Genomic DNA, 23,483 nt, shown 5'->3' with positions numbered 1-23,483 from the left:
ACACATTTCTTTCTGGATCTCATGCAAATAACTTATGTTTTTAGTTATATGGAGAGAATAAAGAAAATCCGATTTTATATCGTTCGTCCATAATGTTAAGTGTATATATTCATTTCTGAGGAAAAGTAACTACTCACTGGAAATGGAGGGAAGAAAAAAAGACCAATTATACATTTATATTAGTTTCGCGTGTGAATCTCATGCAGTGGAATACACAACATTATACTTGGTGATAGTAGTGATTATGATGATACAGGTGGTTTAATTAAATATTAAAAATGTCACTTTGAGGAAGAATGCAATTCAGGAACTCAGCAAAATCTGAAGGCAGCGAAGAAGGATGATCTTTGAAGAAGGAAAGTAATGAATGGGGAAGAAACAAGATCACAGAGTTAGAGTAAGGGAGGAAATGACAGGTTGCCGCAATTATTTTGAGTGTTTTTTTACGAGCCCTTGCATGTGAAGTGTAGTTCTCTGCGGTTTCTTCCATGAGTTGCAGGCCTGGCTAGAATCCTTTTACATTTATTAAATGTTCACAACTAAATTAGTAGCAGCTAGGCATCTATTCGCGATTGGTACATTATCATCATGGAAGAAAAATTTATTTGTTCCATACTGCATCCTGTTGGAGCACACCATACACTAAAAGTATTTGGTATATCTATGTTTTACGTATTATTAATGGACAAATGGCACCAGCTATCGGACTTCAATAAGTTAGCGGATCCTAGTGGTAGATTTGTAAATGACTTCGTTCATTAGATAGAGCTTAACTTTTACAGGGTTCGTATGAAGTTGAGACAAATGAGTCACGTTCGTCCGCATGTAATGTGACTGATTTTCTGCTTAAAATTGAACCGCCTAGTTGAAGTTGAATACCTTGACGAATCAGTGCTATGGATATTATATATGTCCTGTAGAGAGACCATCTGTCATGTATTAAGGAGGAATCCCATCAAACTTATATTACGAGTGCTCGCAGTATATCAGCGAGTTCTTTAATTTAAGAAATGTTAATCATCGTGTTCTAAATGCGAAAGGCTAAAGACATTCTGTGACTATATTTAATTATACGTAAACCTTCTTTAGTTTTGCAGCAGTGTTAGTGACTAGCGTGGCATCTTCCTAGGTCTTTTAATTTTATTGATGTCTGCGAAAATAGGAAAAACAGTTTCCAATATATTTAGTCATGTCAGAGAAAGAAAAAGCTTCCTGATGCCTCCTATTGTAAATATAGCTTCTAGTCTTTCCAAAGAGTCTTTAGGGTTAGCTGTCAAACTACTCCGAGAAGGTGACATCGTATCCCTCCCAACTGATACCGTTTATGGAATCGCAGCAGATGCACAGAACACGAGGGTAAGAACATAATGTAGTCATCCATCAACCCCAAATAATTCCAATCATATAACTATTTATTTCAAAGGCTACTACTTGATTCAAATTCTGTCGGTTACTATTTTTTAGTCCACAAAGTATTACTTTCCTCTTCTAATGTTACATTAGTTCTAAATACACCCCAAAAAGTCGTATTGGTGTTTTCCACGTATAACTAGCAATTTGTTTTGAATCCTTCCCCCAATCATAGCTTCAGTGTTTCTTCTTCACATCTAACTTTTATCATCAGCGTACTTTCATTCTGGATCTCTTTTTATACTTCTAATGCATAAGTTTAGTATTAGTTTTTCCATGAAGTAAATAGAGCAGACCGCAATCCTAATTCATAGGATATTTTGAGTAATCTAAAAGAGAATATTCCTTTAATCGAATTCCATTCTCCCCTTGCTTTAATGCATCCTTTGCTAATGATATTGCTGTCCATTGTAATAACTTTTATTTTTTATTTCACTGAACCTACTTGCATTGTAAAAATACAAAAATACAAAGAACTGAAAATGTGCATTGATTTTGTATGGTTTAGATTGAAAAAATAGTGTTGTTTAATTTTTAAATCTGCACCTTCACAGGCAATCAAGAAGCTCTATGAAATTAAAGGTCGTGCTGTCACTAAACCGTTAGCTATATGTGTAGGTGATCCGGAAGATGTTGGGGAGTGGTGTAATTTGAGTGCAAATGTTTCCAATGACCTTCTCCGAGCTCTTCTTCCTGGCCCTGTTACTTTAGTTTTGGAGAGGAAAACCCTCCTAAACAGTGATCTCAATCCAGGGATATCATCTGTTGGTATTCGAGTGCCAGATCATCCATTTATACGGGCGGTGGCCCAAAAATTGGGGTCCCCATTAGCACTTACTAGTGCCAACAAGAGTTCTGAGCTGTCATCCCTGTGTATAACAGAATTTTCTGACCTGTGGGACAGTTTGGGAACAGTGTTTGATGGTGGTCATTTGGGAGGAACAGACTCATCTGCCAGGCAAGGCTCGACAGTGGTGGACTTGGTTACTCCTGGACACTTCAAGATTATCAGGCCTGGTTGTGCATTACAAGATACAATCTCAATTTTGAAATCTTTTGGAATCCTTGAATACAGCTCATGATGACTACAGGTGCTTTTAGAACTCTCAATGTGATTAATTGTGTATAACATATTTGATGGAGATATTAAATATTTTATTAGTGGCACACTGTTCTTTAGAGTTCAAATTGGAAAACAATAGTTTGTTGTCAGATATGCTACCACTTAACGATTAAGCCCGATAAATTTGTTTTGGAAGTTACAATTGAAGTTTATCTTCTGTACTATTTACTAGTTTGGTAATGGAAAGTCTTTATGACTGGTGTGTAAATTATCTTGTAATGAAATTCTTATGATGATTTTATGTACTGACTCGTGCCCACACAATTAATTAAAAGTCATTTCCATCAAATTACATATGTTATATTACTTTACAGCTTGTGTCTAAATAAAATTGTTAGACAGTTTTCAAGCTTTAATCCAGTCATTTAATCAAAACCTGGCATTATGTGATGAACTACAGTTATCAACTTGAAGTTTAGTTTTTTAGATGAAGGTGGTGGACATATAAAAAGATGTACCTTAATATTACCCATCTGGCTTTTTATTTTAAAACATGTTTAACTCTTTGTTACCAGTAAAATTGTACACTATACAGGATTAGGTCAGCCTCAAATTATGTAATATTTCTTAAAACTCAGTAGCCTCTCGTAGAACTTAAGAGAACACTAGTTGCCATAAATTAGCATTTCATATGAAAATCCAATGGCAATAGGAGTCAGAATTGATAACGCGTTACAACACTCATTAAAATAAGTAATAACTAATGTAGTTTCACATTGAAACTTAGGAACCTCCTAATGAAGTGTTATCATTCATTGAATGAATTTTTCAATGAAATACAAATGTACCGTGTTATGTTCCTATTACATACTTCAATGTTTATGTTTTTTCTTAAGCATGTTCATAGTGTCAAAATGTACCCATCTTTTTTACTTTTCTTAGAGTTTGGGAAACCCTATACTCACATGATATGCATGGCCAATAAAAATATTAGTATTATTAAAGATAGGATAGAAATGTTTTAAGATGTCAGCATTCATGCCTTGTCTCTGTGTTAATATAAAATTTGCAATATATATATATATTTTATATATATAAACTTACATGTTAAGCAATACCAGCAAACTTCGAAAGTGAAAGTATGAGCAGGTAAGGGGTCACGAGGATTATTATGCAAGTACAAGGGTTTTCCTAAATGTTTCTGGTGGATTTTTATTATTCTCAACCAACGGAAGAAAAAACTTGGTATAATCCTGTAAAGAAAATACTAATGGTACGATTACGACGGGATACCTACGGGATACCGACGGGAAGTTTTTGGTTTAGTAATGGTACGATTTATCAATTGCTTTACTTGGTGTGATAATTTTGATGACTTCAAATGCTTGTATGCTTCCTTTGTGACATCTCCTTGAACATGATATGGAAGATGATTTAATGTTAAGAGGATAATTCACTACAAGTAACTTTCTCATAAAATTCAGAAGAAATGATAATAGAGTGATTGTGTCAATTTGAACACATGTACATAGGAATTAAGAATTCAATGAGATGATCACGTTATAAAGAACAAATAATAAAATAAGTGGTTAACTGGATGTTTCCAATTCCTCCATCACCGGAATCAGGTTTCCTGAGTATTAGTAGTTTGATTACTATCTAATCCTATATTATCTAATTTATCACAGGGTCTCAGAGAGACTAAAAAGCTGTGACAGAAAAATGAAATACTTTCAAGGAGGTCCCTAAATGTGTGCTATAGTGAGAAAATATTTCCAGCTACTTTTAAACATTACCTTCCACATATTCATAATGATGCAATTAAAAGAAAGCAATAAAAAAATCGCACCAAGGGTCCAAAAGGCAAATATAAAAATGTCTATGCAAAGTTACCCTTTAATCCAAGGCACCATCACCATAAACCACAAAAGAACCACACTAGTATTCTAAGAATGCATGCAACCTTTGTCCACATACTACTCTCTATGACTTCTTCATCATAGCTGCAAAGCCTTGGAGACAGCAATAGCTTCAAATTTCTCATCTTTCACGTGAAACGTAAAAATCATTCATATATCCTTATTTAGTGCATGACCTTTTTGAAACATTTTATAAAATGCATTCAAGTTACAGTAAAATGACAAATTATTGATTATAAATGTATCAAAATAAAATAAGGGAGAACTCAATTAATAAGCATATAAATTGTCTTAATTTACCAATTACACACTATATGCCAAATAACATAATAAAATTGGATACCTAATGTGGGGGAAGTGGTTTTTAAGAATCGGAAAAAATAAGGGACAGGATTTTACAGGGCATATCTCCCAGCACTATTGCATGCTTGAAAGTATGCCACGAACCACAGAAGATAATTAACATTTGAATATTATGACTAGCAGAGCAGAATAAACATTATCATGTGAGGAATTCTCTGGAAATATTTTCAGCTTAAAGATATATTGAGCTAGTATTCAGCACCAAGGTGTTTAAGAGACCTTAATCACTTGATAATATGCAAATAAATTGAAAAATAATACACAAAAATTCTCAATAAAAACCAAAATTCTATTAAACTATAAATAACTCTTAACACGTTTTAACTTAATTTCTTAATATGTCACTAATTTTGCTAACTAAAATTTAATTGTCATCACAATTACATATTGGTGCAAGCACCACTTTCAACTCTCTTGATGAAAGGAAAAGTATGAATGACAAGGAGAAAGAAGGGGCTGAAACTTCAGAGAGAAAGCAACGAATAATAAAAAATTACTACTCTGAAAAATAACACCAAAGATAAATTTAAGTGGCTAATATCTTATGTGAATTCAGTCTAATTTAAATACACACCTAACAGCCAGCTATATAAGATTTCACAATCACTTTTTCAAATTCACCTAAGCACACTACTCTCTTGTTAGTGAAACTTCAACTATATTCATTGTACAACAATTCATAAGATTTGAAAATCAGTTTTGAAATTTTCACACATAATGAATAATTAAAAACATTGCTCAAACATTACGGTCAGTAAATCTTAATGGAGGTTAAAATAAATCAAGAAAATAGACCTTGATTTAATAATATTCAATATTATTCGAGGAACCACAACCACCTTCTACTCCGACAGCTTATAATGTTACACTAAGCATAGAAGACTGACACAATTGTGTTAGAGTAAATAATTTGTCATTTTATGGATATTTTAATAGTTCATCATTACCTCTATGGAAACAGTTTCAAGGGAGACGTAAAAGGGTTGAGTATCCAAAATGTACTTCATTTTGATTTACGACTGATTGAAATAATATGATTGCATGGTATTTTTATTGGATTTTCGGGTGGTATCGTACTCGTAGTTTGCTCCACCTTCATTTCTTGATAGATACTTATAAAATTAAATAATAGCTTAGTTGGAAAAACCTTTGTTGGTGAATTATTGATTTTTTTATTAATTTTTTCATTCCTCATACACAGAGAAGGTTGCCACGCAACAAACTCCCTTAAAGGTGATTTATTGGTCACTTTCGATTTTACTATAAAGGAAACCTTTGCGCTGAAGATAACAAAAACAGACTTCTCGATAATTAATCCATATATCGTGTGGCTACCAAATTTTTATTCGCTCTTAATTACCTTAAATTCTGGTATATAGTAATTGTACTAAGATCCCGAAATGTATGTACTAATGATATCCCCGTGAATGTTGGAAGAACAAAGATAACAGAAAATGTTAAAAGAAATAAAGCGCTGGTGATTCAACCATTACCTTTCTGGCAGTTCACTTCAGTGGCGATTTATTTCATTAGCTAAAGTATTTCATTTTCCTACCGGCACTTAGTCAGGTGCCTTTTACTTACCAATGAGGAATGGTAAAGGCCTATAAATGAGCATTGCCATCTTACGGGCATTGTGACTACTAGTCAAGTAAAATTTTCATTTGTTTCAAACTTCCGTCGAAGGCGCAAACGTCACATCTATGATCTCATAAAGACTGCAGTGGATAAATGACAAACGTGTGGGAGGAAAAGAACGCATTACCAGTGAGCCAACGTCATTGGTATCGAGCTGTTAAAAACTTGATTATTCCTTTAATGAAGTCTTGGGAACTGCAGGAGTTTCGTGAAAGGCGTGTCTAGTCACACCATATGCGTTGTTGGTAGTATTAATATTATGCGAATAAAGGTTTTGTATAGTAATTGGAACCGAACCTCACGTGCTGCAGAAGCACTACGCTAAGCAAATCAAATTACGCCAAGTATAAGTTAATATTACGGTAGGTAAGACCTGTTAAAGAATGCATGATATCGCGGAAATATTGTTCATGTTAAGTGCCTGCTTCTCGAAAGACCTAAGTAATGAAAGTAATCTTGCTGAAATAACCCCAAAGTCGCGCACTTCACTTAATTCATTGACCGTCTTAATTCTCAGGAAAATGATTATATGAAGTTGCAGCTGACCCACAACAATGAGGATATTAAAATACAATCTTAACCTTGCCTTCAAAACGTTGAAGTACATCATGGCTTACGGAGTATCGACTCTGCAAGTAGCGCCCCGGGGCCCGTCGAGTAAAGCGGCCCAAGTTTTCAGTGATCATGATCCAAAACCCCAAGGAAATGTGCCCGAATGTCCGCCCACCACCGACGAAGCTTCAGTCAGTCAAAGCGAATGTGATTTTTATTCAACCGAGATTGAGGTACCCACATCTCTTGCTCCCGAGCCAGAATTTGAGGTGGAAGTTGAATCTACCGATAACACATTCCATCGTGTCACAAGCCCAAAACCTAAGAGTCACGGCTGTTTTTCTCAGACGTCTCCCCATAAAATATCAACGATAAATCGGCGTTCGCGTTTATGGGTGAAACAAATGAGACGACGCAGAAGACGAATGTCATTCTTTGGCGGTGTGCAGCGTTCCAGGTTTCGTTATCCATCGCACAAGCGATGGAATAATAGCTTGGCTCCGGTTTCAACGAGAGTGGATGTAAGAATTCTTAAACTGCTTCAAAATAAAAGGAAACAACTGAAGCGTGATGGGCTGTATCAGTTCGTTTTGTGGCGGGAGGCGCTGAAGGCCGAAAGAAACAGGCTCCTTGGAACCAAGGGTGTAAATATTTGAAATTTAATCATTGACAGCTTGTGATGACGTAAATTATAGATCTTCGTACATATATATAATATATATGCCTCAGCTATGTGAGTACAATTAACTAAAATTTCCATTTGGTAATTATTATTGCTTAGCTAGTAAGTGGTATTATTGGCTCCTATTATTAAATGTAACACTGTGTGTTATTTAGCATATACTGTCCAGTCTAAATTGACTGTCAGATCCACTTCTTGATTGTGTTTTAGCAGTTTTGTTTGGATCTAATGTCTCAACGTAATCATCTGTGATGTAATTAGAGGTGATTCTGTCTTATGTTCCTTCATCTTAAGTACAATTCCGTCAATAATATGTGATTCAAAGTGTATGTAAAATCACTTTAAAATAAAACTTGAACATTCCATTTGTTTATACTTTCAAAATGCGTATATTTTGCATTCATGTATGTCTATGGCAAACTTCCAATCACGATGCAAGTAAACATGACTCATAACCTGACTGTTTACTGAACTGAATGTAATGAGGTGTTAATAGTTCTAAACTTTGCGATCGGCTCTCTATAGGTTGCTACCTGAAGTTGCTCTTAATTTTAAGCATGGTAAGATTTAGGCATATTTCATCAATAGTGACATGCTTGAGAAGTCCGAGCATACTATATGCATAGAATTTTTTAATAAAAACTTAAATATTTCCTGAAGGTAATGTTTTGGCCCCGTACTTGTTCAGAACCCTAGTGTGATTCACCGACACAGAAATATGGGGTGCTGGTTTTATTCACGAGTACAATATTGTATTTAAATACTGGGAACCAAGGGAATTAGTGAGCAATGCTTGTAGAAGGAAGTCGTAGCTTCTAACCCTCTTGTAACATTCAGAAGCAATGAATATTGGGGAATAAGTTGAGAGAAGGAAGAAACTTGCACATTAAATGGATTTGATATATCGTGCCTCTCCGTATTAGTGATACGAGTTTACGTGTGTAAATGTCATATTCTAAAAAACCAAAACTTGTCGGCATAGAAAATTTTAATAGAATAAAATGTATACCCCACAAAAAAACGTGGGTTGACGCAAAGGTCTACAACCCCATGAAGGTTTTCGACGTCTTTACATAATCTTCCTTGGAGCCACATTGGACTTCCTTCCCGCTGGCAGCTAGAGTTATTTCTGTCAAGTTACAGGCCTGCATTACCAGAATTCTACTGGAGAAAACCCTTTACTGGTTACCCGCTTATATATGCTAAAGGTTGCCAGTTAACTTGCATGATGCAATTTCTAGTGACAGTAATCATTTAAAAAATCACTGATGGGATGTTTCTCAAAGCTGCAAATCTGATTACAAGTCCTTGTCATTTCCACTCACAGGGTGTACTGTTGGTAATAAAGGGTGCCGTAATTTTTACTTGTATACATTAAACAGCTTGTGAATTCGAAATGTTTTATTCCATTTAGGATTTGGAGAACTAATAAATCGACTTGTAGCTCCGAGAGATGGACACTGAGGGATGGAAATAATTGTCCAAAAGTATACATCTTTGGCTATAGGTAGCATAATTGGTTATCAAGTCTGGCATCAGTGATGCCATTTTTCCATTCAGCATTGAATTAGAATAGCCTACCAGTAAAGATAAGTATTGATGAATCCAATGCCTAAGCTCCACTATATTTGTAAGTCCTACCTAACACTACAATAAATAAAGAGATTCTCTGAAATGAGTGTTACAATAAACCGTTCATCAATTCCACATGCTATTTACCCCCCCCCCCCTTCTTTCTGTCCACATGCTAGTTCTTTTCCTATCCCCACCTTATCTTCCTAGAATCGTACTCTTTTTCACTATCTTTAGCATTCCAATGCCAGTAAATAATGCATCCACTTTTACTCTCTCCTTTGGATTTCCCCCAATGACTTTCTCCTACTCCACGATGCCTAGTATGTGCTTTTTTTCCTTTTTGTAATTTTACTGGTTCCATTCTTCTTTACACCAAAATCTCAAAAGCTTCCAATCTTTGCCTTTCATCTTGCCTCAATGAACAATTTGCACTCTATACAAAAATTATGCAGCTTTGCGTTCAAATGTGGCATGATAGCTTTCCTCCCGGTAAAATATTCTGGAGGTAAACTAGTCCCCCAAAAGGATCTCCAGGTGGGGACTACTGGGAGGGGAACTTCAGTCAGGGTGGATAAATGCAGGATAGGGATATGGAACATGAGATCACTGGGAGTGTGCGGGAAGTTGGAAAATGCCAAGGTGGAGATGGACAGAGTGGGAATCGACATCCTGCAAGTGAGCGAGAATAAGTGGTCCAGGGCTGACGATTTCTGGAGCAACGGATGCAGGGTGATATACTCAGGAGGCAAATGGAAAATCGCAGGATTGGGCATCATATTCAAGAAAGAGTGGGCAAAAAGAGTCAAATAATGCTGGCAATACAGTAAGAGGATTCCGACGATAAGGTTACAGGGAGATCTCAAAGACAGTGAAGGTGCAGGTGTATATGCCAACATCCAGCCATTCAGAAGAGGAACTAGAAGAAGTATACGAACAACTGGAAGAGGTTCTAATAACAGTAAAAGGAAAGGAAACCTCATAGTAATGGGAGATTGGAAAGCTATGGTCGGCGAGAGGGAAGTAGCGTGGGATACTTTGAATTGGGAAAAAAAACACTGCAGGAGAAAAACATGATAGTGGTAAATACATCCGAGAAGAAGATACACATGGAAGATGCCTGGAGACTAAGCACAATATCAAATTGACTACATCCTTGTCAGGAAGAGATATAAGGAAAGTTAAGAGGTGTAAGAGTTACCCCGGCTCAGATATAAATAGCGACCACAACCTGGTGATTATGGGTACCATACTGTGATACAAGAAGATGAAGAAAGAGACACAACACGAGATGGAACACAAAGATACTGGAAGAAAAGAGTGAAAGAGAAAAGTTCAACATGGCCATCAAAAGGGAAGTAGAAGGAAGTAATGATAATACCAGCACTGACAGTCGATGGAGTAATAAGTAAGTGCTACAGATCAAGTTCTGGGGGAATATAATATGAACATCAGCAAGAAGAAAACTGAAACCTTTCCTGCGGAAAAGAGAAGCTGAATGCAGACATCATCATCCAAGGGATGAAACTAGAGCAAGTGGAATCCATCATCTACCTGGGCAGAAGCTTAATATGGGATGGAAGAAGTTCGACCAACATCAAGCTAAGAATGCATTCATGAAGAAGAGGCAATTACTATGTTCAAAGAACCTAAGCCTGGAAAGAAGAAAACAATTTGTCAAGACTTTCCTGTAGAGCATGGCCCCCCATGGTTCCAAGACTTGGAACTTTGGAAAAGTGGACCAGTGAAGAATAGAGCCTTTGGAATGTGGTGCTGGAGGAGAATGATGAAGATTAAATGGACAGACGAAGTAAGGAGCAAGGAAGTATATACAGAGAAGAGCAGAAGAGGATTGGACACACATTGAGGCACAATGGATTGATCAGGAATATAAAAGAAGGGAATATTCTATGAGGAGGACCAAGGGACATGTACATAGGACTAATTAAGAAGGACGTAAAACAGAGAAGGTATCAGGGATTGAGGGCATTGACATTAAATAGAGCAGAATGGAGGGCTGCAGTAAACCAATCCCAGGATTGAAATACTGCTGATGATGATGACAAAATTATGCTCCAAATAAAACTTTTCTTTTTTTAAAAAAATTGTTGTCTCAGGTGTAACTTTATGGAATTTGCATAACATATTGAAATGTAATGAAATAATTGACTTTGTAATTCCACACACTTTATTTTAAAAAACACGACCCAGGTTTCGACGTTGAACGTCATTATCAGGTGGTGATGATGATGTTCAATGTCAAAACCTGGGTCGTGTTTTTTAAAATAAAGTGTGTGGAATTACAAAGTCAATTATTTCATTACATTTCAATATTTTCTTTTTTTATTTCTTTTGCATGGTGAGTCTGAATGGACTCCCTGATTTGGCCGATGAATTGTAAAAAAATCAACTAAGATAATGAAAAAAGTTTTTATTTTTGAAAACTACATTTAATGCCATTTTTTTAATTAGGTTTTAAAAATTAAACTATCCAGGAGGCAACCTTGGTCAGCAATGCACATGCTGAGTCATTCAGAAAAGTTTTAAAAACTCTTCTCGGTATATCTTTTGTTAATCCAACGATGGCATCTGTAATTGCCTCCTTAAGAGCCTCCAAGGTCCTTGGTTGAGCTTTGCAAACCTCGGATTTGAGATATTGCCAAAGAAAAAATCACATGGGCTGAAATCCGGGGAGCAAGAGCATCTATGTAACATCCTCTCATTAGTAGATCAGGCAGCATTAGCTTTCCATTTCGCCTCACCAGTTATTTGACTGGTAATGACTGAAGTGTAGAAATTGATCAATTTACCCTTCTAACAGAATAGGAGAAATGGTGGTGGGTGTGTACACCATCATCCAGCTCTTGAAAGGCCATAGCAAAGGAATTCCACGTAAGGTCGCAGAAATAAGTGCATTTAGGTAGTATGTTGCAATTGAAAATTTTAAGCTTGCACAAAGTTTTAGTCGGTCAGAAATATGGAGAAAATATTTCTGCCTAGTATTCAAAATGTCTCAATCAGGTATTCAACCGGCAAAGCGCCAAAGGAAGGGAAAGCACATTCAGAAGATACGCATTACCTGCAGTGTTGGAAATAAGCCGAAACAGCTCCATACCCAATATTTTTTATATGCGGAATAACTTATGGAACTAAGCTAAATCTATTTCTTTCAACGGCTGTTAGATTGTCTCCAGCGCCCTCGAATAACGCCCGCAACCCGCCTCACAATGGAAGGAAGATTAATTATGGACGAGCATACAACGAAGCTCTCTCAAAGGATGTGTAAACGTATTCAAACTATGCCCATCATGATATTTAAAACTCTCCTCAAAACAATGTTTTGAATGAGTAAATTTTCAGCGGGAATAATGGCATTTCTGAAAATATGTGTGTCGATTTTCGTGACTTGCATTTCGGTCGCAGATGGATCAAATGATATTTAATTGATGATTAATCCGTACTTTCAGAATTTTGTTCATGTTTTCGAACTTTGTTTAACATATCTCAAAACTAATACATATATGTTTCAGGGAACATTGGTTCGTTGGTACTCCTGAAGTCGATATTTCGAGTTCGATATCAAGGGAAGTTATTAGGGTCGGTGGAAACTGGATTCTGTAAAGCTCCACTCAATTAATTAGAAAAAGGATTTTTGCAGTCATGTCATGTGAAAATTGTGTGTTCTCCGACGGGGTCATGTTGGTGTAATTTTCTCAGGTAAAATTTACGCATTTTCGTTGTTTCTTTATCATGTAAATTCCTTGATGGAGGCTATCCATATTAGTATTTCTCTTTTGAAAAGAATAATATTTAGTGGTATAAAATTTTTAAATTAAAATTTAACAAATTAAGGAATATCATGTGAATAACTATTATTTTATTAATTTTTATAGTATGTTAACAGCGTAACAAGACATTAACTCAACACCGACAGAAGAATGCATGGTGATACAACATATAGTTGGAAGCTCGCTTTAAATTGACGTTTTGCCCTACCGCCTGGGAATATGAATATTTAAGCTAAGGGAGACTTTGATTGATGTAAGCTTAAATCCTGTTTCGAGTTAAATCAAGCGTTTTATTTTGTTTCTATTGAAGCTAAAATTATCAGTAAAAAGGTACTATGTTTATTGGAATACGGAGCCGCAAAATGATATCGTCTCCAAGAAAAAATTGCATATTATTTGTAATCCTTGGATTTAATAAATTTCAGTTCTGAGTGATGGCTTCCGTGCCATCAGAGAGCGATACGTTCTCATCTACCGTAAATTCGTTTAGCAGCATGAGAATAACTGAAGGATGCATTGGTAAGCTTGCAAGTGCGGGAGCACCGCAGAATATGTTGCCATCTAAAGTACCCAGCAATCATGTCAGCGGTGGTTCGTCTGAAAATTCGATTGAATGGAAAGAAGCATTAGAAGGGAAAGCAGAAAACAGAAGAATTGTACCAAGACATCAGTTTTCCATGCCTTCAGATGGACCTAGACCCACAGTATCATCCCATTCTGCTTATCACTGGCAGGTAATTGCCCATGTAACTAACGTGATTTTAGTACATATAATTGAATCCGGTTCTATCAATCACCGTAATTATTAGACTTCCAAGTTTAACGAGGCATGAAATAACCGAAACCCAAGCTAAACTATGGTTCTCAGTATCTGCTCGCAGTATAATGTGTTCATTAATTATTTAATTTGCGTGCTTAGGGCCAGGCGAACTGGAAGTACTCTTTTACGTTATTACATTGTCGATTTACTAGTGATGATAATACAAAATTTCACTTGCAGCATTCCATGGAACCGTATCAAACAAATTTAGGGTATCTACAATATATTAGTACATGGCTATTAGCTGACGCCTACCACAATTTTCCTACAAATACGTGTCAGTTTGTTGAGTTAATTTTTCTTCAAATTAGACCATCCATATGTAAACGTATTTAATGCACTGTGGTGTTATCCCTTATGATTGAAATATAAGTAAATCTTTAAAATTCTTTGGTTGGAAAAATCCTGATATAGGTGCGTGTGAATTTCTGATAAATCAGCATAGCCCTAAAAAAGTTGCAGTTATGTAGTACATTTAATGTATCATTTAAGCCTCACACTAAGTCTCATAGAATGAAAACTCCAGAAATATTTGCTGTGCAAGTAGTAGTCATTTTCATATCAGTTTCTGGGTCATTTTGAAAGCATGACAGTGAAAATGAGTCCTGCGAACAATGGGACCCGACCCCATCGGCCATGTGGCATGCCTGGCAATTGGGAAGGTAAGACTTCTCACTGCCGTGCCTCACGGATTTTTTGCTGGGGGAAGCTGCTTGTCCTTCGCTATTAATTTTGCTCCCTCAAAATCAATGATGTGTCCTGGCTGGATGGCGGATAAGTTAAATGTTTTCTTTTCCGTTACTCTGCAATGTTCTTGCAGTGTAACCTGCAGATAACTCACAGCAAGGATTACTTGCTGTGAGTTATCTGCAAGTTTCCCTGGTATTAGATCTTCCGCTGGGGCATGGCACTGTGTATATGCCTTCTGATAACTCCTTAGGGATGTTGTCTTTTAGTTCATGCAAGAGGCTGTTTATTTTTATCATGGTGTTTAACCGTGTCACCACGTTGTGTTTGTTGAGGATCCTGGCAATTCTTTCGTAGGTCCCTGCAACATATGGAATGGTAACTTGTGCCCTCTGTTGTGGTGCTTCTTCCTCTCCGTCGTCATGGGTGGTCAGCTGATGTAATTTCTTTTCCACTTTCGCGGTCCTTTTTACCATCATGTATCCATTCCTGTGTACTGCATTCGTCAGGTGTTTCAATTCTGTCTCCAAGAAGTCAGTGTCAGATGAGGTGTACCCTGGTGCTTGAGAGTGGACATCAAAGTGGCCTTTTGAGATGGATGGTGATGCGAGTCGGCATTTAGGTACCGGTCTGTATAGGTGGACTTCCTGTAGATGGTGTGTCCCAAGTTCCCATTGCTAGAAATTGAAGAAATAGTGAATAAAGCACGGGAAAACTTAGAGCTAGGAAGAAAAATTGGTGGGGAATTCATTAAATCATTTAGGTTTGTGGATGATCAAGCTTTAGTTTGCCGTTCAGGTTGGTGAGCATTGCTGAGTGCGTAGAAAAGCCAGTGCAATAGGTGAGGGATGAGAATGTGTGTGGACATAAGGTTATGCAATTTTCGAGAGAGAGAGTAAGGCTAATTTAAATATTAAAATAGGAGTTCATCAGCTAAAGTAGGTGAAACAGCTTACCTATCTTGGAAATGTTTTAGACCAAAATGGTCCAAGTAGTAGGGACATAAGGAGAAGGGTTGTGTTAGGCCAAGAAGATTTCACAAGGAAGAGAGAATTGATGACAAAGATGTTGAATATAGATGTTAAGAAAAGGCTCGTTAAAATTTTAATATGGAGCATAATTATGTTAAAGTTCAGACTTGTGCACCAAATAGATTTATTTTGGGTATTCATTTGCAATAGACTTAAGAAGGTAGCTGAAAAGCCATAAAACTATCTAAAAAACGTTTTTACTTAAATGCCCCTGAAATCCCATTAACACCAAATGAATAATGGTGTTATGTTTACCTATGGAGAAATAAACTTAAATGGTGTTCAACCTTAAGTAATCATTGAAACTGTTCAATATTTGAAACTTTGATGTCATGGATGCCCAACGGGTAGTGCCCTGCTCTTTTAAGTCCATTGGCTCAAACCCCTATTGTTGTACCATCTGCAGCTCAAGCTGGGCAATTTTCTGGTTGCATGAACTTGGCGAGAAACCAAATAACAGCAAAGGAAAGGAACTTATCCCTATACTCTCGTGTATCTTTCCACATGCCCCATAAGGTTTAGTTTAGCATGTGCCCTACCGTCGCCTATTAGAATCAAACTTCTCATTGATTACTTTGATAAAAATCAACTTACTGTTGATATTAAAATCTTTTATCGTTATAATAAATATGCGAGAGAGAGTGTTTTATTAATTTTAATGTCATCATGATTAGTAGGAGTTATGTTAGCTGTACACATATACAAATTGCTTGATGCCTCAGAGGCCCATATTTCATATTTCATTGGTTTTAGTATTAAATGAGCTCCTTCTGTCACCTATCAAATCAAGTTACTGTGGTTTGGTTGGTGATGGTGTCTTTTTACTATGTCAGTATGTACATAATGGGTCGTTCAGTTTTTTTCTTTTTTAATCCCTTCATTTAGGCTACAAAGACAACTGTGAAGGAAAGGTTTTCCTTTCTGTTCAACAATGAAATATTAAGTGATGTTCACTTTATCGTTGGAAGAGACAGTCAGCAGCAGAGGATACCTGCTCACAGGTGACCAAATAGACAATATTTTGTTGTTCCAGTTACTCACTGTGCCACTTGCCTGACTGCAGTCTTTACTCCGTAATGAAATTTCATCGTATGTTGAGTGTTAACTGGCCATTTGATGAGATTTATTGTTGCCTCAGTAGAGTAACCAGGATACAGGAGTAGTGGAAGTTGTTACATTTCTAGAAAATTCTGGTGAGATATCAGGCATAGTCTTAAAAAAAATGTAAAAAATTTGTTTGATGTTCATCATAGATGTATTTGTTGATAATTTTGTAAAATGTCATTGAGTTATGGTGTACATGTGCAATCTACTTCTATAATGTGACTAAACTGCAGTGGCACTTGGTTAATGCTTGTAATGTTGGAGTGGCTATTGGCCTGGGAAACATGTAAAAGCTGGGAATGTTTTCTGAAATTTTTTAGAATCCACAGGAAATTTGGATTCCACTGGTAAAACGGTGCATGTTTTACATTGAAAAGAAAATACTTTGTTCTTCCACGTATATTTTATTATTCATGATCTAGGTTTCAACCTACAGAGTCATCATCAGGTGATGATGACTTAGCAAGTCGAAACCTAGGTCATGAATAGTAAAATAAGTGTGGAAGAACAAAGTATTTTTTTCCCAATATGAATTGCTTTCACAAAGTGATGTCTCAAACCATTCTATGCATGTTTTACAGTTTGATTTTAGTGGTAAGAGGATGATTCATTTGCTAATTCAACCACAGGTCATTTCTTGGTGGGAGATAAGACATGGCTCCATAAGAAGAAAATCCATGTTCTTGCCCCTTCTAAGACCTGCCGTATTTGATGGCATATTTAATGCACCTTCATTTCAGTAGGGCACACAAGAAAAAGAGTTAACAGTCCATACAAAAGCACAACACCACACCAACTTCAGTTAACATTCCTTTTAGTTCTTACTTTTCAGAAAAGCCAAATAAATGGCAGTCTCAGTAAGAATACCGCACACTGTTCTATTATGATCATCTGATGTGATGAAATCAGCTGCAAAAAGCAAATAAGTTTCTTTTGGTATCTCACTCATACCTCTTTCGACTTTGCATGACCGAGCAACACAATATTCACTGCGCTTAATAGTGATGTGCTTAATAATAACAATCTGCATTACAATATTCTTCAATTGAATAATAATAATCAAAAATTATCATTATCGGTAATGTACTTGCTAAGGAAGGTTTTGGATAGACACAAACTAATTTAACAAAACACAACCCAACATGCAACACTACTACAAGCTCTTCTGTTCAATGAGTGAAATCAATGATCCACATATGATGGAGTCAAAAAATGTAGTGCTGACTAATAGAGGTAAAAATAATGTTCAATATTGAACATTATGAGGACTACAGGACAATTAGTTTGATATCCCACGCAGCTAAAGTTGTTCTTAGGATCATAAACAAAAGGATAGAGAGTAGGGCAAATGATTACTTAGGGGATGATCAGTTTGGGTTTAGGAAGGGGAGAGGTACGCGTGATGCCATTGCAGTAATGAGATTATTAATCGAGAGGAATATAGAATACAATCAGGAGATATTTGCCTGTTTTGTAGATTTCGAAAAAGCGTTTGACAGAGTGAATTGGGAAAACTAATGAGTATTCTGCAGAAAATAGGAATAGATTGGAGGGAAAGGAGGCTAATCCGCAACCTGTACATGTCTCAGACTGCTCAGGTGCGAGTGGGGAACGGAGGGTCCGGTTGGGCAATGTTAGAAAGAGGTGTAAGGCAGGGTTGTCCATTATCACCGTTGCTGTTCAACCTGTATGTAGAGGAAATGATTAAAGAGACATGGGAAGAACTGGAGGTAGGAATGAAAGTGGGTGGGGAATCCGTAAAATCAGTTACGTTTGCTGATGACCAAGCTTTAGTTTGTCAGTCAGCCAAGGGGCTGCAAGCATTGCTGAGTGAATTGGAAATTCAGTGCGACAGGTATGGGATGAGAATCAATATTAATAAAACAAAGGTTATGCGATTTTCTAGAAAGAAAAAGACTAAGCTTAACATTAAAATAGGAGGGCAAAAACTAGAGCAGGTAGAACAGTTTATGTATCTCGGTAGTGTTTTGGACCAACACGGTCAAAGTAGCAGGGACGTAAGGAGAAGAATTGCGCTAGGCAAAGAGGCTTTCACCAGGAGGAGGGAGTTGATGACGGGGACGTTGAGTAAGGATGTTAAGAAAAGACTCGTAAAAACTTTGGTATGGAGCGTAGCTATGTACGGAGCGGAAGAGTGGTCCTTGAAGCAGGAGGATAGACGTAGACGGGAGGCTTTTGAAATGTGGGTGTGGAGAAGAATGGAGAAGAAAACAAATGAGGAAGTACTTGGTATGGTGGGCGAAGAGAGGGGTTTGTTGGCAGAAATCCTATGGAGGCAGGAAAAGTGGATGAAGGGGGTATTGACCGGCAGTGGGATGTTGAAGACGGTAATAGTGGGGAGAATGTTAGGCAAACGAGGAAAGGGAAGGAACAGGATAGGGATGTTGGACGGGATGTAGGGAGGAAGAAAGTACTCAGAGTTGAAGAGGGACCTGATGTAGAGTAGGATGATGGATTTTGTGTTTTGTTGGGAGTAATAAAATGTTTGTTTGGTAGTTGTGTACATCCAAAAACCTACCTTAACCGGTAGATTACCTTTAAAAAAAAAATTGAACATTAACCCATGGAGTTTTTAACCTTCTCCTATAAAGCATGGATGAATTTCTATGCCATAATTTAGGAAAAAAAGGTGCATGTATGTATATGTCATCAAATACAGGATGTTCTTTGTCCATAACTATAATACATGAGGTGGAGGGAACCTTGAGGAGGGAAGTACACCATCCCTACTCCAAAATATACTAGGGTCATCCGGAAAGTAGTACCCGTTCGTGAAATAAAGACACAAAAGTAAATATTAACAAACATAAAAAATTTTATTTGAAAGAGGATACTTTAAACTACTTCTCAACATAATCTCCAAGCAAATTAAGGCATTTGTCATAACGTGTGACAAGTTTCTGTATTCCTGCTGCATAGTCCTTCGCCGCCAGCTCATTGAGATACGCGAGGGACCCATCTTGCACAAATTTTTGCATAATGCAGATGGTGTTTAACAATTTCATGAACAATTGTTCGAGAAACATTGGGAAAATGCTCACAGATGTCATCAATTGTGACGCGCCGATCGTTCCTCACGAATTCGTCAACTGAGCTCACCAGTTGGTCTGTAATGACAGACGGTCTCCCCGAACGCTCATCGTCGTGTGTGTTCCCCCTCCCCATGTTGAAGTTGCGACACCACCGCCGAACAGACGACTCGTCCATTACATTGTCTCCATACACCTCCTTTAATTGGCGATGAATATCACATGGGCGAACGTTTCTTGCATTGAGGAATTTAATCACTGCCCTCACTTCACAACTGGCGGCGTTCTCAATTTTTTTAAACATTGTAAACAATCACAGAAACAACACAGGCAATGCTAGCGTCACGCAACTTGGCTCAGAGAAGGCAGACAAGCCACTGAAGCTATCTGACCTCGTCCAGCGGCTACTCGCGTCGTCAGCACTTCATGCGGCACGAACGGGTACTACTTTCCGGATGACCCTCGTATATGTTTGCAAACAATATGCATGCTTTTGTATGAGAGTGACTCGGTAAGCAATTAATGTTGGTAGATTTGTTGTTCTTTCTTCATCAATAAAGGTTCAATGACCAAAACCTCATGATTTTGTGACAGTTGAATTTGAAAAAGGTGTATAGGCATGGTCAGAGGGAGTTATTAAAAATATTTTATTCCAGTCCAGTGTTGCAAAGTACTCCTTTTTCTTAAATTCACTGCACATATGAATGACCAATAAGTCAGGTTCCGTATTAAAGTTTTACCCAGTTTTACAATGGGATAATAGCAAGTGCTGCAGTTCATAGGGAAGTTCCTTGAGTAGGTTTGCCTTAACATGGTTTCTTTGAAATGTGATGCTCTATATAAGCTTAATGAGTGGATTTAGAAAAAAGTATTCATTTAATTAGCAGCATTTTAACTCGGAATAGTTTTATATAGTCCAAAGTAGTACTGAATAGTACTAATTGTGGTAAAAAGAATATGTAGTTTTCGTGTTTCTGCGACATTTTGTTCTTTTCAAATTGTTTTTATGGTCTTCACTGCATATGAAAACCAACAATCTCTTAAACTTTATCCAAGTTCATTGACCAGTATACCTTGAAAAATTTCTTGAAAACGCTACTCCTCTTTAAGTGTTCATGGAGGCTTATGGCTTTACTTTGTTGTTTTCAGGTTCCTGGACTTTGTAATATAATTTTAAAAATTAATTTTAGCCTAGTCTCTAAGGTATTGTGTGTTTTAAAATGATAAATATTCAATTGTAATGGTAGATAATGCTTAACCTCTTATTAGGTTCGTTTTGACTGTCGGAAGCGGTGTTTTTGATGCCATGTTTAATGGTACTCTAGCCACACAATCTGAAACCATAGATCTACCAGATGTGGAACCTGCTGCATTTTTGGCTTTGCTGCGATTCCTCTATTCAGATGAAGTTTGCATTGAACCAGAAACTGTCATGACCACTTTATACACAGCAAAGAAGTATGTTGTGCCTGCTCTAGAAAAACACTGTGTAGAATTTCTTAAGGTACATAATTAGTTTTATTCCAGCTACATTTGTATGTATATCATACAGTAAGGATTTTGAGCCCTGACTTTTCAGATGAACATTGCCTTATGGCTATCCTTAAAGTGCCTAAAGAGGTAGTAAAAAAGAGATAATATTAAACTGTCAAAAGATCAAGTAAAAATTACTACATATTTTTAAAACAAAAAAATTCCCTAAAAAGATTTAAATTGAAATTAAAACTTACAATCAAATTAAAAATTCAAATGAATTAGCTATGAGAATTGTGTATTTCAACAGAATTTTCATTTTATCATTAAATGCCTTGCATATGCATGTTTTAACTTGCAACAGCTATCACTGATGCAACAGCAGAGATTCAAATCAATGAGCATTATACTACAAATAAATTACACATCATGGGTACAAGATAGCATAAAGTTAAAATCATGCATGATATTTCATGTGAATAAAAATTTTTATGATTACCCTCTATTGAATAGGCCTCAAAGTTAACAATAGTCATGATATTTCTTAGCACATTTTTCTTTAAAAATCAAATTCCCTAATCACAAGTATATTCTCGCTAAACTAAATATATGATTCATTCTTTTCCTAGATGTTTTCACTGAAACACTGATGGCTGTTAAATTTATCATGATGGCTTAGGATTTTGGTGTGGGTTTATTTTAAATACTAAAGTAAACTCTCGATTACCCATGTGCAGATTATACATTTTGCAGATAATCCATGCTATTCTCTTTTCACAGCTCCTCAAAATTTAAAAAAATAAATTAATTAATAAGGAAGATAATAAAATACTTCGAAATTTTGAATTACTTTTTCAAAAATACACGGTTGTAACACTTGGGCTTTCTTAAATGTTTTTAATTTCTTAAAACAAAAAGTTCTAATGGTATTTAATGTGTTGTTATAAACATTTTTGAACTATCCATGCTTTCCCATTATCGGTTCCCTTGCATTCGTTATCCTGGGAATTCCATATTCACCTTTAAGGTGGGCAAGTATATAGTTTTAATCTGCAACAGATAAGTCATTAACTATCTACACTGCATTATTTCAATTGGTAAATAATGTGAAAAATATGAATCAGTATATGTGATCCTTTTCAGTTTTGTCCAGTCATTTGTCTTCCTGGCTATGTGATTGGTTTAGCTTTCTGGGGAAAATACATTCTACTATTCACTTGATGATCGTTCTGTGCACTTATAAAAATATAATTTACCTCTTATAAAAATGGTTGTAAAACGGAAAAAAAATTGTACTTACCGTACCAAAATTTAATCTCAAGAAATGAAACCGTCTCCATTTATTTCATGATCATATTTTCTGCATATTTCCAATATCTGTATTTTTTATTATATTTTGTGATTCATCATGCAGCCATTAGCATGGATAATTGATAGTTTACTGTATAATAACAATTTTTCAACGATATTTCCATTCAAATACTATTTGAATAATAATATTTTTAAACATTTATTGCAGCACCTTTATGAAAATGTGTAAATGTTAAAGCACACTTTATTTTAAAATTATCAGGGAAATCTATGCTCGGAAAATGCATTTTTGCTGCTGACTCAAGCTAGGCTTTTTGATGAGCCTCAGTTGGCTGCCCTGTGCCTGGAATCAATTGACCAGTCAACTGCTGAAGCTTTTGCTGCCGATGGATTTGCAGATGTAGATTTAGACACACTTGCTGCTGTTCTTGAAAGGGATACATTACGAATTCGTGAAGCCAAGGTTTTTCAGGTATTTATGATCCAGTTTGTTAATGTTATGAGCAGTAGTTCCATCATCAGTAAAGAATATGCACTTTGAATCCTTTTTGCTCCCAAGATAACTAAGCATTTCCTGTGAAGTTAAAGTGCAATGCTGACATTAACCATGCTCTGATTTGATTTGCAATTTATGTCTTGCATAGTAATTAATAAGGAACAGCTTTCTGTGATTTTTCATTGTTAGTTTGCATTTATAAATTGAGAAAATCCATGACAGTTTTTGCATTTCATAATTTACTGCATGAATGTTATCACAAGCTTTTCGGTGTTTCTGTATCTGTACCACTATTTCCAGAGAAATATTTTGCAAAAAAATCATCAAATGCTATAATTCATCTTCTTCGTCCAATGTTTCTTCTCAAATGTATAAATCATTAAATTAAGTATTCCATACCCACAAAATGATTACAGTTAAGTTTAGAGAATTCTAATAAGAGCTATTATTTTGTTGTTGGGATGGCGAAAGAATGATAAACTTGATCTGCAGTCCACTGATTTATTTTTACTTTAAAAGATTTA

At 36.2% G+C, this 23,483-nt stretch overlaps 2 protein-coding genes and 1 long non-coding RNA gene across 4 annotated transcripts in view; all 3 read left to right on the top strand.

Moving 5' to 3' along the window:
- The first annotated feature begins 834 nt into the window (after window positions 1-834).
- On the top strand, window positions 835-3,206 carry Tcs1 (Threonyl-carbamoyl synthesis 1). Its single transcript, XM_071592216.1, has 2 exons — window positions 835-1,356; window positions 1,965-3,206. Exons 1-2 carry the CDS (start codon window positions 1,147-1,149, stop codon window positions 2,490-2,492), a joined length of 738 nt encoding a protein of 245 aa, XP_071448317.1. The 5' UTR covers window positions 835-1,146; the 3' UTR covers window positions 2,493-3,206.
- A 3,290-nt stretch (window positions 3,207-6,496) lies between these two features.
- LOC139693895 (uncharacterized) lies at window positions 6,497-7,990 on the top strand. The gene is made up of 2 exons (XR_011702077.1): window positions 6,497-6,755; window positions 6,911-7,990. It is a non-coding gene; the product is annotated as an uncharacterized lncRNA (long non-coding RNA).
- A 4,199-nt stretch (window positions 7,991-12,189) lies between these two features.
- The window catches only part of LOC139693597 (BTB/POZ domain-containing protein 1-like), a 28,021-nt gene continuing 16,727 nt past the window's right edge, over window positions 12,190-23,483 (top strand). Inside the window, exons 1-6 of one of the 2 annotated variants that reach the window (XM_071591820.1) lie at window positions 12,190-12,916; window positions 13,093-13,240; window positions 13,413-13,721; window positions 16,411-16,526; window positions 20,949-21,183; window positions 22,726-22,935. In XM_071591820.1, coding sequence (XP_071447921.1) covers window positions 13,422-13,721; window positions 16,411-16,526; window positions 20,949-21,183; window positions 22,726-22,935 — 861 coding nt within the window. In that variant the 5' untranslated portion in view covers window positions 12,190-12,916; window positions 13,093-13,240; window positions 13,413-13,421. Of the gene's footprint in view, window positions 12,917-13,092; window positions 13,318-13,412; window positions 13,722-16,410; window positions 16,527-20,948; window positions 21,184-22,725; window positions 22,936-23,483 lie in introns of both variants that reach the window. The other variant, XM_071591821.1, reaches the window with a different exon arrangement.

The sequence above is a fragment of the Hetaerina americana genome, unplaced genomic scaffold, assembly GCF_022747635.1.
Source record: "Hetaerina americana unplaced genomic scaffold, ioHetAmer1.1.p SCAF_5, whole genome shotgun sequence".
NCBI classification, from domain to species: domain Eukaryota; kingdom Metazoa; phylum Arthropoda; class Insecta; order Odonata; family Calopterygidae; genus Hetaerina; species Hetaerina americana.
Note: the sequence above shows the minus strand (reverse complement) of the source record. Positions and strands in the feature narration are given on the sequence as shown.